At 38.5% G+C, this 18,002-nt stretch overlaps 1 protein-coding gene across 7 annotated transcripts in view; it reads left to right on the top strand.

Annotated features, from left to right (window-relative positions):
- Nucleotides 1-18,002, top strand: part of LOC117989666 (serine/threonine-protein kinase minibrain-like) — a 229,402-nt gene that overhangs the window by 8,792 nt on the left and 202,608 nt on the right. For 2 of the 7 annotated variants that reach the window (XM_069504011.1, XM_034977058.2), the window contains exon 1: nucleotides 5,765-5,769. The exons of 3 other annotated variants lie outside the window; for them this stretch is intronic. Coding sequence is in view for 2 of the 4 variants with exons in the window: in XM_034977057.2 (XP_034832948.1) it covers nucleotides 16,629-16,662 (34 nt within the window). In the remaining 2 variants the exon portion in view is untranslated. Of the gene's footprint in view, nucleotides 1-5,764; nucleotides 5,770-16,183; nucleotides 16,663-18,002 lie in introns of those variants that run through there. 2 more of the 7 variants (XM_034977057.2, XM_069504010.1) reach the window with 1 other exon arrangement.

Here is an 18,002-nt window from a genome sequence, read left to right as displayed (position 1 = left end):
TTTATATCTCACCAACGTTGATAGAATTCGAGCATCGACACACTACAACATCATAGTAAAATGGACCTTAATGTCTGTGATTTAAAGTCGAAAATTCAGTAGACCACATTTTAATTTCGCAATGTATAAATGGATGGACGAACTTGAGCGTTAAAATTAAGAAGTTAATATCCATTATCTGAAGTCTTTCGACATTCGAATTCTATCAACGTTGTTGAGATTAAAAATCTTATATACTCACCCTACTGTATGTAGCAAGTCATTGTGACGCGCGATGAAGACGTCAGGAGAGCAGCCTGAACTGTGACGTCCCACCGTGCAATTTTCATCTATGCAATGATCTAATACGATACGAACCGCTAAGGTATGGAATGCCCTTCCGGCGTCCACGTTTCCTGCCAAGTATAACATAAACACCTACAAGCCAAGAGTGAATAGGCATCTTCTAAGCAAGCGCGCTCCAACGTAGACCACATCATTGCTTTATCACCATGATTGTCGTCAAGAGCAAGCATCTTACAATCCGGGTTGCCTGGAAGAAGAGATCACTGTAGTGATAAGGCTCGCCCTTTTGTTTTTAAGTGTATCATGTATTTTTATTTTTCATAATATTGTCAGTAAATTAGCAATAAAAATGTTTAAATAAATAAATAAAATGAACTACGCTCCCGTTGCTCGTTGTATTTATTTCAACCTTTAACGCCATGCGCGCCAACCAGCAGACAATGCACGATCTAACTTTTGCATTTCACGCGTCTAGATCGTGTGCCGCGCCCCCGGCTTGCCCGCAGTTTTTCCTCATACGAAAACGTGGCCAATGTCAAGTCTCGAAGAGAGCAACGTGTCGGAGTTATATCGTGCCATTTGATTGGCTACGCTCTATAGTTTGAAGTTAGTTCCACGCCTGTTCTTTGTCCATATTGTCAGTCTGCAGGCAAAAATTTCATATTTGGTAAAGATCTTAGAAGTTAATATATTTTACACGTAACTATGGTACATCGAACTGGCTGTCTGAGCGCGCACACTTAATTTCGAATTTTGCTAGGATATGTCAATATATTTTAATCACAGTCAGGTGTTTAATTTATGAAAATCCCAATTTACAATATGCCTGGTTCAATTTGTTTTACTTACCTACCTAAATGAAAAAAAAAAAAATAATAATAATAATAAATACACTTTATTTGCACAACCACAAGAAGGATTACATTAAAGAATAAAAAAACACAGACAGAAGGAAGATACAAAAGGCGGCCTTATCGCTAATTAGCGATCTCTACCAGGCAACCTTGAAGATTGGAAAGTATAAGGAAAATTAGATTGCAGGTGGTGTGTAATATACTAATAAACATACATTCAAATAACTGATACATACTAATACATAAACCACTAATACATGTATTAAATAATATGTATAATACCAATATACTAATAAAATAGACTAATATATACTCCATAATCGTACTTAAAGAGAAACAAATATGATAAATAAATACCAACTTATTATAAAAATTCAATTACAAGTAAACCGTCTGAACGCAAAAGTTTCCAAAGAAACATTTTATTAAAGATCGTAAAGAAGGCTAAATGTAATGTAGTTAATATACATTGCATTCCACAAAACTCCGAAACGGCATCCCAAGTCGATGGCGACTCAGAAATTTTCTTCCGTATCGCACAATAAATTGGAAGCGTAAAACGCGTGCCCTAAATGGGATGGGAGTGCCAAATATTTAAGGCTTGAACAGCCACAACGCGATATGATGCGGAATTTTGCTAAAAATGTTTGACACATTACGAGCATTACATTGCTCAATGAACTAATTGCTCAGCACTAACAATTAGACGTATTTAACAGACTTAATGAATTTAGTAAGTGGTGTAATCTCTGACTAAATATGCGATTTGGCATCGCCTCGAATCTCGAAGTCTTGGAAAATTCGGCTTACTTCCTTGCCTACATTACAAAGGGAATCTCTGTACAAAATTTCAGCTTTCTAGGTGCAAGCGTTTGGGCTAGGCGTTGATGAGTCAGATGTGAGTGAGTCAGGACTTTTCTTTTTATACACCGTGTGAGATAAGTCACACTGCAAACAAAGCTCGCGTAGGAGGAAAAGCGCGTGTCATCCCCGCAGTGTGACGTGCTTAATGCAGTTCATTAAATTACATTCTTTATACCGATTTCTCGTCAGGCTGAAGTCTGTCAGGCCACGGAGCTTGAAGGTCTGTCTGTCGAGCTGCGGGCCTTGAGTCTGAGGGTCCTTGCTCGGGCGTGTCCCATTAGGTCATTAGGATAGCTTTGACTAACAGTTTCAACCCTTTTCAAGATTGCCTCTAGGTCGCGCCTTTTCTGCATCGGCTTTAAGATAATCGAATCCAGTGCCTTGGTCTCTTTGGTATTTGTATGTAAGTGTCATATTCGGTGGGTGGTATAGATGGTGTCCCCCATTCATCCGCGTGGACTTATGTTCTTCCTAAACCGAGTGGGAACTCTTTGATTTTCTAGGATAAAAGTAACTAGCCTATATTATGCATCTTCGCGAGGCAAGCTATCTCTGTACCAAATAGATGATGCCCGTAACTTGGTCCACGCTGATTTAAGTTTTCAAAAAATCCCCATGGGAACTTTTTGATTTTCCAGGCGTGAAGTAATTTTGTCCGTCTTCCCGATGCAAGCTATGTCAGTACCAAATTTCGTCAAAATCGGTTAAACATGTAAGCTGTGAAAAGGTGCAGATAGATGATCGTACACCTACACACGTTCCTCAAAACGCCCTGCCGTACTGCTGTCGTTGGTAAAGGCGCTTGGTGTACGACCAGACCTTTACAGCGGCTCCCCCGGCCACTCGTACCCGCGATCAACTTTCATTGAGCGTCTGAAAGTTGTTGCTATGCGGATGCCGCCGGCCCCGCGGTGCGCCGCTATTAAACCAAAACGCTCGTGCAACGGGCGTCATGTAGATGATATCGTGTTTCGAAAGTAACCTGCTATAGTTTACTCGCTTTAAACGTTTTCTCATTTCCATTGGCCCGCTTGTCGCCTCGTTAAGGCTGAGTAAATCAAAATAAATGCCAATCCTATAGTAACATTTAAAGTAGATGAAGTTGCGGTGTCTGTCTATGATTTTGAAATAACTGCCTTCTATTTATCTCTAGTTAACGTTTTATCGCTATTAAACATTGAAGGAAAACATTGCGAGGAAACCTGCATGCCTGAGAGTTCTCCATAATGTTCTCCAAAGGTGTATGAAGTCTGTCAATCCGCACTGGGCGAAAGTGGCAGACTAAAGACTAAACCCGTCTCATTCTGATAAGAGACCCGAGTGGGCCGGCACGGCGACGGCTTGATCATAATTATGAGAAACGTTTTATCTAATACTAGCTTATTCTCGCGACTCCGTCCGCGTTTTACCCCTTTAGGGGTTGAATTTCAAAAATCCTTTCTTAGCGGATGTCTTCGTCATAATGGCAATCTGCATGCTAAATTTCGGCCGATCCGTTCAGTAGTTTGAGCTGTGCGTTGATAGATTAGTCAGTCAGTCAGATTTTCATTTTATATAAATTTAGATTTGTATATATATAATCGAACCGACAAACGCCGATTTGTTTGACTGTTGTCTCTACGGACTTATCTTCGTAAAGACTGGACCTATTTTGATTCGACTTTCGCGAGCTGGTAAAGAACTATACAAGAAGAAATCTAGGTTACTTTTTGTACCGGGACACATATACCTAAATAAAGTTGTTTTTGCCAAAAACTGAAATCCTCGGGACGAACTCAGGGCAAAAATTAGAACTAATTTCAGTAGCAAGTTCCTATTTAGTCTTAAATAAATGCTATTGTAACTTGTAATATCATTCGACAGTAAGTAATTGATCTCGTAGATAAAGCTTAAACTACCGTTAAACTTACCGTGTAACTACTCGCGTTGTATTTTTATGTAAATTACAATTAATAGCTATAAACAGCTCACATTTTCTCTTGAAATGAAACTATAACGGATTTAAATCGTGGCGTTTTATTATTTAAACTGACGCGGACGTTGAATCAAAATTCACAGACCCAGTTGTCGCTCGCGAACGCACATCATAAAAAATTAATGATAATTTTAACGCAATTCATATGACGTACGGTAACAGTTCAGTTAATAAGTAAACTTAATAGCTACTTACTTAATTATTTACATTATTTTTTATCCATTTCTTTTTCTCCGCTACTAATTATTATTGCAATTAAAAGTAAAGCTACCAAATATTTTTCACAATATTTTTAAGAGAATGGTGTCTTAATTTTTGGTTTTGACTTTTGACGATTTAAGTACGTTACTAATTACTTTAAATGTTTTGTGTATGACCGAATCCCTAATAATGTAGCTGCATATTCCGCGCCAATTAAATAGTCACGACAATTAGGGAACTTGTAACGAAAATGTTTCTACATTTGACGATCGGTAGCCTATGAATCGCCTATTTTTCTTTGATATCATTATACCCATAGCCTAATATTTCAAAGGTATATAGTCGATTCAGTACTGAGTGTTCCCTTTACTCTAGTTCACTCTGGAGTATGGTCTAGTTGGATTTTATGTCAAAAATAACTATCAAAGAGACACAAAATCGAATCCTTGGTTGCGTTTTTGTAGGTCAAAATAAATGGCATTTTACAAGGAAGTTCGGGATGAAAAAACGACCAAAATGTTTGGATAAGATCGGGATCTCCCGCGCGTTTATCTCATACACAATTCTTGTACGTGCGAATGCATCCCAAGTGCGGGCAGCCTGATCGCACGTGGGGATAGTCGGATGTTAACGGTATCAATTTAACTGGTCATATCTCAGAGGCGATGTAGTCAAGCCGTCTCGCTGGTGAATGGTCATTGGTCACCTTTCTCCGACACACTGTCTAGACGTTTCGGCTGCAGCCCGTGAATGAATTTCATTTCACATCGGAATGCGGAACAGATTTATTAGACCCTACCACCAATTGGCCGAGTGAAACTTTTGTATAAGGAAAACTTTGATTTCGTTGGTTAACGTCAATGAATCACACACTTATTTCTTGTCATTATGGCTATTCGTCAGAGAATCTTCTTAAGTATTTACTTAATTTAAAATATAACAATAACTAAGTAAGTAGGTATAATGCGATTATTGAAATGTTTTTTTAAAAGCAAGATGTCTTGGTTAAGTTTCTGGTTAAGATAGGAAACTTCTGAATTTACCCAGGTGTTCAATGACATGAGTAGGAAACTTCTGAATTTACCCAGGTGTTCAATGATATGAGTTGCTTGCGATTTTTGTGACTACAGTTTTATCGGGAAAATCTGAATATAATTTGGTATTCCGGTAACAGTACACGACGATTATAAGTGGGTCTATTCAGATTAAAATGCGCTTCAAATATTATCTTATCTTTAACTTAGTACATATCAGTGGCGAAGGGTGAAAATCTGAAAAAGGGAAGCCGGAAAGGTACCTACCTACCTACTTACCTAAAAGAATATCAGCTGTTCCCTATCGATTAAAGACGCTTTTTGTTTTCAAAACTCGATTTAGAAAAATTACTATCGTTACGTAACAGGAAATCTGTTAAACAACAATCTATGTAAATTAAGGTAATTTCTGATGTTGACTTACCAAACTGAATCTAAATTACCGCGAACTTACACTTATTAGTTATTAATCACTAGCCCCAATTTATTATATCAAAATAAAACACTACTAACAACTTTAAAAACAAACTTGCATGGACGCTTCACAAAAACAAATAATAATCAATCAAATTCAATATCACCCTTCAAAATACAAAATACTCAAAATAGTAGCATGTACCTGTTAAAATAATACTATTAATATAATTTTTAATTTGGAGGTATAATACGGTAACTCGGATTCTAGCGGCTTAACTACGTCAAATTTGTTTGACCTGTCAGAGTTCCAAATTCGTATTCGCTACTGGGCCAGATTAAATTGGTGGGCTCCAACCGTAGAGCGAGACAGACCTAGTTCGCTCCTTTCGCTTTCGCTAGGGAAATGAAAGAGATAAATACTAAGCAAAAATCTAACTAGGGAATCTGATATTTTACGGCTTGTATGGTGTAGGACTGTAGGTGTATGTTACTTACCTACATTAGCTGTTATGGTTTTAACTTAAATTAGTAATAACAAAAAAAAATTAGCATTTGTGACGATTCGAACCTTTGTATTTACGAACGTATTACCGAATTTATGTGAATAGTACCTACTTACGCTATATTATGCCAACTCTTAAAGGGAAGCCGATAGGAATCGTGTTATATTGACTCTTCGCCGCTGGTACATATAGATGTCCTTTCACAAGTGTTTATAAATACTTCCTTTACTGAACACTAGTTACTCAATTATAATATACTTAGCTTACTTGATAAGGAATTTATTGAAACTAAGCATACGCCGTCGGGAGTCAGTGCGTATTTGATATTGTAGAATTTTAAATATTTCGTCATACATTAATATAAAACGTTGCCCACAGCCGATTAACATTATGTTAATCGTATTATTAACAAAGTTCAATAACAATTCCTGGTAGGTAAGCGTAGAGAGCGCGAGGACAAGGCGTGGGCCCCTTCGCTGTGTGGGTATTCGGGTACCTGATGCAAATGGCCAAGATTTCTCCACCACAGCGCCTGCAGACAAGGGAAAATTATAGATGGTAAACGGGACGCCAGAGTATGAAACACACGAATAACTAAAAAAAACGATCACACACGATGGGTTCCGTACCATCGTACAAAAATGCCACTTTTTTCATTTTCATACTGGTCATTTTGGAGTTTTTATTATTTGTTATAGCGGCAATAGAAATACACATTCTGTGAAAATTTTAACTCTTACGGTCCACGAAATACAGCCTGCTGACAGACAGACGGACAGATGGCCGGGCAGCGAAGGCTTAGTAATAGGTGGCCCTCTTCGGGTATGGAATCTTAAAAATCGGACCGGTTTTTTTCTAAAATAACGTTCACAAATAGCGGCGGCAACTCTATAAAAGCTATTTTTTTATAATGCCCCCAGTCTACTGGGACAGGGACGATTGCATCTAAAGAAGAATTGACCTGAATGGTAGACTGAATATCGTTCTCTTGTTAACGGAATAGTTATTTATCTTTAATCTAATGTAGCGTTTCTTAGTATCTAGATCTGCCAAGTCCCAATAATTATTTTTATCCAAGCTGGCTTCATAATGAGCACGTTTATTCGCGAGAACTCCGTCTCTATTTTTCTTTAGTCACTGGCATAGTCTCATACCCAACGATGGCTCGACCTATTATTATTATTTGCGGCCACGATTTCATTGCGCACCGACAAACATTTGCATTTTAATTGGATTTAGTCTCGCTTACATATCATAACGCTTGCTTTGTCGTTACGGACGGACGGACAACCTGCTAAAATTTTATCGCTATCTACCTAAAATGATAAATAATAAAACCGCTTGACAACGACTTCGGTAACTCGTGTCCTTCAAAAATTTTGTCAATGTGAACACATACACTACGAGTGGGAAAGCTACAAAGTAGGAGTACCTATCTTATCTTTGTAATTTTATGCTCTCTTGGTACTAGGTATATCTGCCTAGAAGGAGACCGGTATACTCAAGCTATCTCGTATACCTATAGTCCGCGACGGGTTGAGATGGCAATTGGGGTTTCAGGCGGGGGGGGGGGCCCGCACACCCGCACCGGATTAGCACGTGGGCTGTGCGGGTGTATGGGGCGTTCTCGTCCCGATTGGTATCTCGACCTGTCGTGTACTATACGTAATATCAATGCTGCCTCAGTACAAAGTATTATTTAGGAGCTGCTCACCGGCACAGATTCACGGAAGTAGAGGTCCTCAGTTCGACTGAGCAATTGCTTGGTCTGGTTTTCTGGTTCCCCTTACCCCCATAACTTACTGGTAACCAAGCCTTACTAGCTGTATGGTTCACACGTCATGCCATTATTATCTTTTAGAGTTGAGCGCGTTCTTAAACTTCGTCATCAATTACCATCAAAGCCTGTCAAAGATAAAAATAACTATGGTAGATAGGTATATGGCAACGTAATCACATAATGACGTGGATACCGCGAGAACGTAAAATTCCACCCGATTTCGAAACAATTAATTTAATTATTACCTACGTTTATGTTTTTTAAAAAGAGATGTGATTTAATTGATTGTTATAATACATGTATGTAACGGCTACGTATATTTAATACCGAGCTGTCATTTTGTCGTCGGTGGAAATAAGTTTTTTTTAATTGTTAACAATTTAGCAGTTTACTGTGATCTCATCTAAATCACAGAGTAAGGAGACCTATGATATTACATATTTCATAAAGAGGTTCAACAGTATGTACAGAAATAGTTCGCAAGTTGTATACCGGGGACGAGAGGCTTTTGCTCAGTTGTTAGACATTAATAGGCTGTTAACCCTTACTTAGATATCGAGGTGTCTAATGGAAGGTACGGTTCCACTATCGGGATTCGGCAAATGATTCGAGTTTGGGCTACGATAGTTCGGCGTTCGGCAAATCAACTAGCCACACTACTCGGGATACGGCGAATGTTTTCTGTTTGGCTAATTTTTAAATAAGTTTGACAAATAAGCCGGCCGGCAGACGCGCCATTCTGAGACAATTAATTAGTATTTGATATATTTCGGAAAACAATGAGTTCCCGCGGGATTTTTAAAAAACCCATAGTTATTAGTGCCAACCATTCAGGTTTGGTTCTACTCGCGTATTCTAATTCTAAGTCTACCAATTCGCACATGGCCAGCGTGGTAGACTATGGGCAAACCCCTTCTCACTCTGAGAGGAGACCCGTGCTTTGCAGTGAGCCGGCGCGGATAGGTTGATCATGATGATGATTCAGGTAAGTGCGAATGTGCGGAACGATACGATTGCCGCTGGCCACACAATTCGCGACATCGCGAATCTTTTGCCGAATCCTGATAGTGGAGGCGTACCATTACTGTTGCTAGTGAAAATAAATACCTACTTTGGCAAGTAGGTACTAGGTATATTATAAGGCGCGTTGCCGCGGAGTGTGACGAGTCAGCCCTAAAGTGCCCCTCGGTGTCAACGACCGGCCGCGAAGGTTTTTGCGCGGCGAACGGTGGTTTATTTTAATATATAATTGAATGAGTATGGTAAGTCGAAACTACGACGGAAGTGATTGTGTACGGACGTTGGTTTTATGTTCCATTATAAATTAACGTAGGTTACATTTTTAGAGTTCCGTACCCGAAGGATGCCAACGGGACCCTATCACTAAGCCTCCGCTGTTCGTTCGTCCGTCCGTCTGTCACTCAGTGGGCTGTATCTCGTAAACCGTAATAGGTAGAGAGTTGTAATGTTCACAGAATGTGTATTTCTATTGCCGCTATTTAACAAAAAATTATAAAAAAATTTAAAGTAGCCGCCATGAAGATTAAAAAGCAATTTAAAAGTGTTATTTCTTGTACGATGGTACGGAATTCTACGTGTGCGAGTCCAACTCGCACTTGACCGATTTTTAACTTATTATGAGATTGTATTCTTAACTAACTCATCTAATTAGTGAATGAGTGATTGCCATAGCAATGCCCTGTCCTTCGTGAAAGAGCGTTTGGATAGTCTTAATCGTTGAGTTATCGCTATCTTACCTTTATAATGTAGACGAGGAATAAGGGTTACATAATAAACAGAATTTATACTTGGACCCCGCAAAGCCGTCTACCTTTGCAAGAAAACACTTTTGGAAGGTGAAAATCAGAAGAAAATTTCTCTCAGTGAACGATTTAGGGAGCACGCTACAATCCGAAAGATCGTGTCTCAAATCCAATCCGTTGGAAACTTGTCGTCCTTGCTTCTAGCATAAACTTCGTGCTTATTCGGTATTGAGGAGTATGAGTCTAATATATAAAAAAAACATATCTTGCAAAAATATGAAAATGATTGTATGGTGGAATACCGAAGTTCGCATCCCCGCGGGCCCCAGTGACGATGACCGCAGGTTTTTGCGCCATGTGCAATGTAGAGCAACAGCCGTCAGCCACCCATCGCGAAGATGTTGGACAATGCTGTCTAATCAGTGATCTGGTACTGGCTATCCGATCTGGCCTCACTTGGATATCAAAATGATTGTATGGATGAATACCGAAGTACGCATCCCCACGGGCCCCAGCGACGATGACCGCAGGTTTTTGCACCATCTGCAATGTAGAGCAACAGCCAACCATCGCGAAGATGTTGGACAATGCTGTCTGATCACTTATCTGTAACTGGCTATCCGATCTGGCCTCACGTGCATATATATCGAAATGATTGTATGGAAGAATACCTAATGCCTAAGTTCGCTTCGAAAATCGAAGACATCGCGGGCATCAGCTAGTATTGAATAGATAAATCGTGACAGTCAATAAGTAAACTATCTACTTAAAGGAGCTATATAAAAAGTCGCGTCCAAATATTGCCCATCTTTTCCACTAATATCTACAGCCTGACAACCTGATATTTGATAACTATTGACTATTAATGCAGCATCATAAAAAACGATATAAAAATGACATATTTATGAAATTTGGTCCATCTTGATAAAGCACGACATCAAGGAGCTTCATAGTAACCGAAATAGTTTTAGCTTTTTCCCTATATAACTACATATCTATGGCAACTATGGTCATAAATTTCTATCATACTTAACTACAATAACTAATACTCTATTTAAAAAACAAAATTCGGTCCATCTTGATAAACCTTCGTTAATGAAGTCATTTGCATCATGTTTAAAGCAAAAAAAAATACAAACGTTATCTATAGCATTTATCACTAAAGAAGCTCTACAGTTCGAGTGGCGCAATTTCTTCGACCTTACATGTACCCAGTATGTAATTCAATTTTTTTGGATTCCGATGCCCGAGCCCTTGACTACGATCTCACCTGGTAGTGAGTGCTGAGTGCAGATGGAAACGGGCTAACTTGGATGAGGTATGGCAGTTTCATTAAACCCATACCCCTGATTGGTTTTTACGCGGCATCGTCCCGGAACGCTAAATCGCTTACCGGTAACGGCACGGCACGGCTTTACCGGTAAGGTGGTAACTAGCCACGGCTGAAGCTTCCCATCAGGTCAGACCAGTGATTAATTATAAATTATAAATTCACTCATTCTCCCTGCCAGGAATCGAACCTGGGACCTCCCACTTATAAGACCACAGCGCTCACCACTGTGCCAGTGAGGTCATCATAGACTACAATCATAGTTACAAAAAAGTATCAAAAAATCCAACTTGATAATAATAATCTTTCAACGACGTAGGTACTTAAAAGTCTCAACAGCTCTGCAGTAACAGATAGTCGCGCCAAAACATCAGCCATCTCCTCCACTATAACAACAATATTCATCAATGATCTGCCACAATCGCGTGTTACCGTCGATAACGGCGCGGGCGCGCTGTTTTCGCGCACACCTCACGGGCCCCGGGTTAACGGCCAGACGGGCTGGCCGGACGTTAAACCTGCCCCGGACCGGCTCGCGGCCTCGGTGCCGAGCTCACTCGGTCTGCAGTTAGCGTGGTGTCGGCCACACTCGCATCTTATTTTGTAATAGCTGATGCCTGCAATTTCGTCTGAACTCTTTGATTTACCGGGACAAAAAGTAGCCTATGTACTATCGAAAGGATTGCGATTTGCGATATCACTGTCTGTCAAATTCGGTTATTCTATACTTTTTTGAGAGCTTTTCTTCTTCAAGAGATCATCCGTGTGAGTCCCATAGTAGGCACTTTAAAAGAGAAATAGCTTAATAGTTGAGGTTAGAGTTATTCATTTTAATATATTCAAATACTCTTTGCTTTTCCGGGATAATAAAAGGCCTATGTCCGTCTACGGGAAGCAAGCTATCTCTGTACCTTTCATCACAATAGTTAATTTTAGATAGGCCGTGAAAAAGTAAAAAAACAAGAAGACAGACGCTCATACGCATTTAGAATATTAGTATGCGTACGGATTTCACAAGTTCACATTTTTACCGTTTTTTGTTCTAGATTAGAGTTTTGATCGTAGTTACTCAATGTAGTAACTCGACTGGCATCATTAGTTATGATTTGTGAAATCGCTGTCAAGCACAAAACCTGTTATAGGCAGGGGAAAAAACTATTATTTGATTATGCTCTTTAATATTTAGATTTCGGTAGACACATCCGACTGATCGTCATTTATCATAAGCTGTGAGTGGACTCAACTATAATTAATGGCCTCTTATATAACAGAACACGAAATATTTTAGTCTATAATTTTTAAAGTGCGAATGGAAACTATACCTGACTTAAACATATTGTGTTCTGCTTCTAGGCAATGTGCTTTATGAGATATTTCTAGAAATGCGGGGTTTTTACATCAGTTTGCACAAATTTAATGCTTCAATAGTTCCATGTAATATGTACTTACCCCATGGACCATGGAGGTGGTCAAGTATAACATTGCTAAGGTGTGGAAACCTCTCACCGAGTCTATAGTTACTATATGGCTTATAATTTACTTTGCTTTCAAGGTAAGAGTAAATAGACATCTTCAAGACTAGTCCGTTCGATTGTACACTGCATTATTTATCAATTTGCTTCAGGCATGATTGCGATCAAGCTCAAGTCTATATTAAAAACATCATCTGCAGCATGCTGCTGGAAAAAGGTTCCTTTTTGTTCGTCAAGTTTTGCGTTGAATTTGTTCCGTTCTACCCCCGTTGCCTTTTCGATATTATCGCCTATCATAAACGTAAAAAAAAAATGTATACAATAAGCTTTATATAGACAATTATTATTTGTAGAATATGTATTTCCTACTTAGTTTCAAGCGTTTAGGTTACTTAACAAACTTAGGCAATATAAAGACTTAAGTCACATTGCAAATTTGAAAATAAACGGTACCAGTAAAACATATTCACCTCTTCTCCCGTCTATGTATCGTCTATCTATATGCTTTGTGCATTAGTAATTTCGACTTTGTATATATGTACATAATATCCTCCAGTACATTATGTGATTTTCATTATACATGGTGCTTGTTTTATGTTCTGACCGGCTAGACAAGCATGATTTGGGTAAGATAATAGCTGTCTATCGAGTAACTATGTTCCCATCGCTATTAGATGCGTAGTTTCAATTTTATAGAGTTTTGTTCGTTTTAATGGTTCAATTCACTTAGCTTCTTGGATCGTAGACCTTGGAATATTAAAATTACTATAGTTGGTCTGCGTATTACTTCGAGTAACAAGTTTGATTTCTGCTCTCAACTCTTTGGTATCTCTCAACGCTTTATGCAAATTCAAGGTATTATCAAAACTCAGTCTGCCCTTTTGTTTATTTAACTTTTAAATGTTAAATAGTCTTGAATTAAAATTCTTAATCCTAACTGGCAGCGATCACACAAGCAGACAAGGTCAAACGTCAGAATTCCTAGTATCCAACAACGAATATATTCATAACAAGACTTTAGGTAGGTAGCTAGCCGTCTTTTCTTCAATTCCTAGAAGGTCCAGCAATCTCAGGAGTCGTCTTTGTTCCACAGACCTTTGTTAATGATATCAAAATAAATATCCTGGATATTCCGAAATTTATTTTATTTCGTAGACACAAAAGATGAGATATTCTATTTATATTCCATGGTTTTAATTTTTATATTTTTCTATTTGTGTTAACGTACATATTATATTTTTTATGTCTGGCCAAAAAGATCGCTAGCAAACAATTAGATTAACTGCATCAAAAGTTAGATTTGTATCCGAAAAATAAAACATCTATATAAGTACTTGATTGATAGCTTTGTCATTGTGAATGTCATGAAACCAAACAATTCGTAGATTTTGGGTGTTATAATTAAATTATACTTTAAGTACGTACTTATATCTATATCATAGTATGCTAAGCGGTAAATGCGCCATCTAACAAGTTAGTTTTACTTACATTAAGTGCATGAATGTTCTTTGAATTTTCTTGAAAATATTCTCAGAATAACTTGTAGTTGGTAACTATCATAATCGTATGTATATAGTATATTTTATTATTATTATTTTTTACTTATCAGTTTAATTATGTAGATTGACTTAATTAGCTTTTAACGTTTATTGTAGTATTGTGATCAAATAAAAGTTTTCTTTCTTTTTTCTTTCTTAATATTTTAGATAGTTATTTAAATAATATAACGTTACAGTTTTCTGAGAAAAAGAGGTTATTCTATAATAACATTATTTTCTTTAGTTTCATATTAAGTCACTATGTGATATTTGAATAATTTAAGAAGTCACATCATGCAACGCCTATGATCTGGCCGATCTAAGCCTGGATCGGTAGGTATTTGGTATAGAGCTTTATTGACTAAGTCCGAGTAACTACTCATTTAAATTATAAAATCCAGACGTTTGTGTATGAAACACGAAAATATTCACTTATAACTTATTATTAACTAGATGATGCCCGCGACTTCGTTCGCGTGGGTTGAGGTTTTTAAAAATCCCGTGCGAACTCTGATTTTGTCCTTTCCCGTGATGTAAGCTATCTCTGTACCTTTCATCAAAATCCGTACAACTGTTGGGCTGTGAAAGCTAGCAGACAGACGGACAGACACACTTTCACATTTATAATATTAGTATGGATAGGTTGTTATGCACTTACAATTTACATAAATTTTTCACTATACCGTTCAAAGACGTTTAGCATAGTAACTAACTACAGAGTAGTGAGTACTGAGTGCCATAAAATCAACTGACATTGTATGAAACAATAAAGCGAATAACAGTTTATCTAATCCTACTATTAAGTGAATAACCGGATCATCAGCACGTGTCTGTATATACTTAGTTGATATGTTATTGACTTTAGGTATTATTTAAAGGAGTTATTTTTCTTTTGTAGTCAATTGTTCTAAAGTCGCGGGCATCATCTAGTACTTAATATCTCGAAAATGCTAGGTGTACTCGTAGTAAAACCAATAACATACCTAACTTCACAGTAACAGATAATACTTTCTCAAAATCGCTCAATGCAGTTCAAAGAATAATGCTATTGACAAAATGCGGGCGGGCCAAGGCGATGCAAATGAGGGCTCAGCCCTGTATGTTTATACTGCGACTCTGGCGCCAGCGGTGCCTTGAGAATCTACCAAGATGCATTCTCCCTAAGTGCTTAATAGAAAACGCGCTGAATTATTCACCAGTCGAAGACTAATAAAACCGGCCAAGATGGTTGAACTGTCGATATGTAAAAAGGATATATAAGAAGATGGTCTTCTAAGGAATAAAGTCCTGGTGGTATTCGTTACCAATGTTCTAGTAATGTGGAGTACATTAAGGGCATTTTGAGGTACATAAAACTGAAATAACATTCTGATCACGAGGCAAATAAACCGACCTTTACCAAGGCTTGTCATTACACTTGTAATAAACTGTAAATCTCAAAAAGTAGCGAGAAGGTAGATGAGAAGTGTGTGGTAGCACCTGACCTAAGTCCAGCTGTGACCACATATAGGCTGATAGATAAATGTAATCGGTTGGATGAAACACTAAGGGTGAGAGCTATAGAGCGCACTCTTGACTTTACTTAGACTTAAGACAGAGTTAAAACGAGACAGAGTTATATCTCTCACATAAATCTGTCTCGTTTTAACTCAATCTTAAGTCAGCAAAATCATAGTGCGCTCTACAGATCTCAGCCTAAGAAAAAGAGACCGAGTCCGTCCGAGACGGTACAGGATAGGATGAAAACGTCGACTGGTTGTGTTGGCTTGTTTCGTCAAGAATTTCCGTGATTTTATACAGTTGATAAAGAGGGATTCGTATAGCCTGGCTATTAATTACCGTCTTAAAGTAGAACCGTATAGATAATATTACCGTGGTCGTACTCTTTTATTCTAATTCGTCACAGAGCCCGTCTGTATGTACGGCGGCTTAGGTAGAGATCGGTATGTTTGGTATTTCTTCTTATAAACTTCTATTCAAGTTGGGTTAATTAATTGGTTACTATTAAAAGAAACTACCGCCTCGTACTCTCTTGTGAATCCTTCGTCGATAAAATCACCGGCGTACGTAATTCATGTCGACATGCTTGTCACCTGAATCACGTGGTCCTCCGCTCGGTTGATACTTAGCAAGCGATATTATAGTTCGCGCGTTAGTATCGTGGGGCTGGCCGCGCCGCTCGCCGGCACATACCCGCGCCTTATCGCCTGCGCAGTGCGCCCGTCGCCGCTGATATTGACAAGTTTCGCGTTCACAACAACGCCACGTGTATAAACATTGTTGCACAACAATAACACACGGCCGCCAGTGACGCGCAAGGACGCGCCGACCCAAACAATTCCGAATGATAGTTTAATATATGAACTGCGCTCCCACGCTTTTAGTGGTGACTGGTGACACCCGCCACCGATCCCATGTCACTTGTCACACTAAATCATGGGTACCGTGATTTCCAATAGTTGCGCAGTGATTAAAGTGTTGGCTGTTCATTGTTGTTCTAATAAAACGTGCTCTCGGCTCATTGTTTTCAAACCAAATGATTGGGTTCAGTGATAAATTCTTTGTTCTGTGTTTATATCTTATATTATTGGAGTGCACTTTGGATTTGCGGGATGTCTATACTAAAAGAAGAAAAAAGTGACGATTGTAAGTAACTACTTTATACTGTTTCTTTCGATGAGTAACTTGTTGTGATAAATTTCCGAGATAAGATAAAAGTTTAACTTGAATTGCGCATTTATCCGTGCGCATTTCTAACGTTTGATGAACTGCAATCAATCAAATACTTTCTTACAAAATTAAAAAATAAATAAATGGATAAGTGACTGTTTTTTTTAAAATATGTAAGTAAACGTTATATTTCTTTTCATATAATACTTTATTTACTGCGTCTAAAATACGCGGTCGTGAGTAGCAACTAAACTATTTTTATTAAATTCCTACGTGCGTTGCGTCATCTCCGTATTTAAACCAGGTCTTTGGCCTACAATATATGGCACACGTACCTATTCGTAGGTATCTATTTATCAACATGATTAATCGTCAATTTTGATCGGAATAAATTACGAATTAGTACCACAGCCTAGTACCAACTATCCGCATTTGCAATACGTAAACACAAGTTTGCACCTCCCACGCTAATCTACCGGCGACTAGTCGCATTCCGCGCATAGCTACCACAGGTTGTCGGCCGGCAGTACGGGCTGGTTTTGCGCGGCTTGGAAGTAGTGACGTAGCGACTAGCTCGTCTCGACTCGCGCCGTGCCATCGACACACTCCTACACTCGTCCTCGCACTCGGCGCTTAACACAACTCATCGGGGAAACCCAGCGTCATCTCAGAGCTTCCTTGAGACAAACTGCGCAGTGAGCACATTCAAGTCGATGCAGTCTCGATATCGATCTATTAGTCCAACGCTATTGTCTATAGTATATTTTAAGCCATGATTGCTATTTATGATTGAGTGGCGCTATTTATGCTATCTATACTCGTCTTCACATTGGCGCTAAACAGACTCATCGGGGAAACCAAGCGTCATCTAAGTCTTAAAATAGTAGTAGAATGTCGTAGACTAAGTATAAAGCTTTATTGCAATAAAACACAGTTGGTATATACTTATGCAGTCTCCGATGCATTTACTTAATATATTATTCAATTCTCGCCTGCTACATTCCAGGAATCTGTTTACTTACGACTCCAGTAGATCGTACCACTTCTTACCTAACTTTAGATTGATGGCACATAGTTCAAAATAGAAATCAAACTAACTACTTACATAAGAAGGTACTCACAATAGCACTTCATTTTAGGGCATCTCCTAAATCTGCACCTAGACTACAGCAGTAGGTACGTTAGTTATCGTAGTAATTTATTTATTTAAGTACCTACTAGGCATGTGCCCGATGAAATTTCCTAACACCGCTATTCAACCGCCTTGGGGTTGATTCGTATTAACAGCGAATGGAAGTGAAATTCTAAAATTTTAC

This window comes from Maniola hyperantus, chromosome 16 (assembly GCF_902806685.2).
Source record: "Maniola hyperantus chromosome 16, iAphHyp1.2, whole genome shotgun sequence".
NCBI classification, from domain to species: domain Eukaryota; kingdom Metazoa; phylum Arthropoda; class Insecta; order Lepidoptera; family Nymphalidae; genus Maniola; species Maniola hyperantus.
This window is presented reverse-complemented; position numbering and strand designations above follow the sequence as displayed.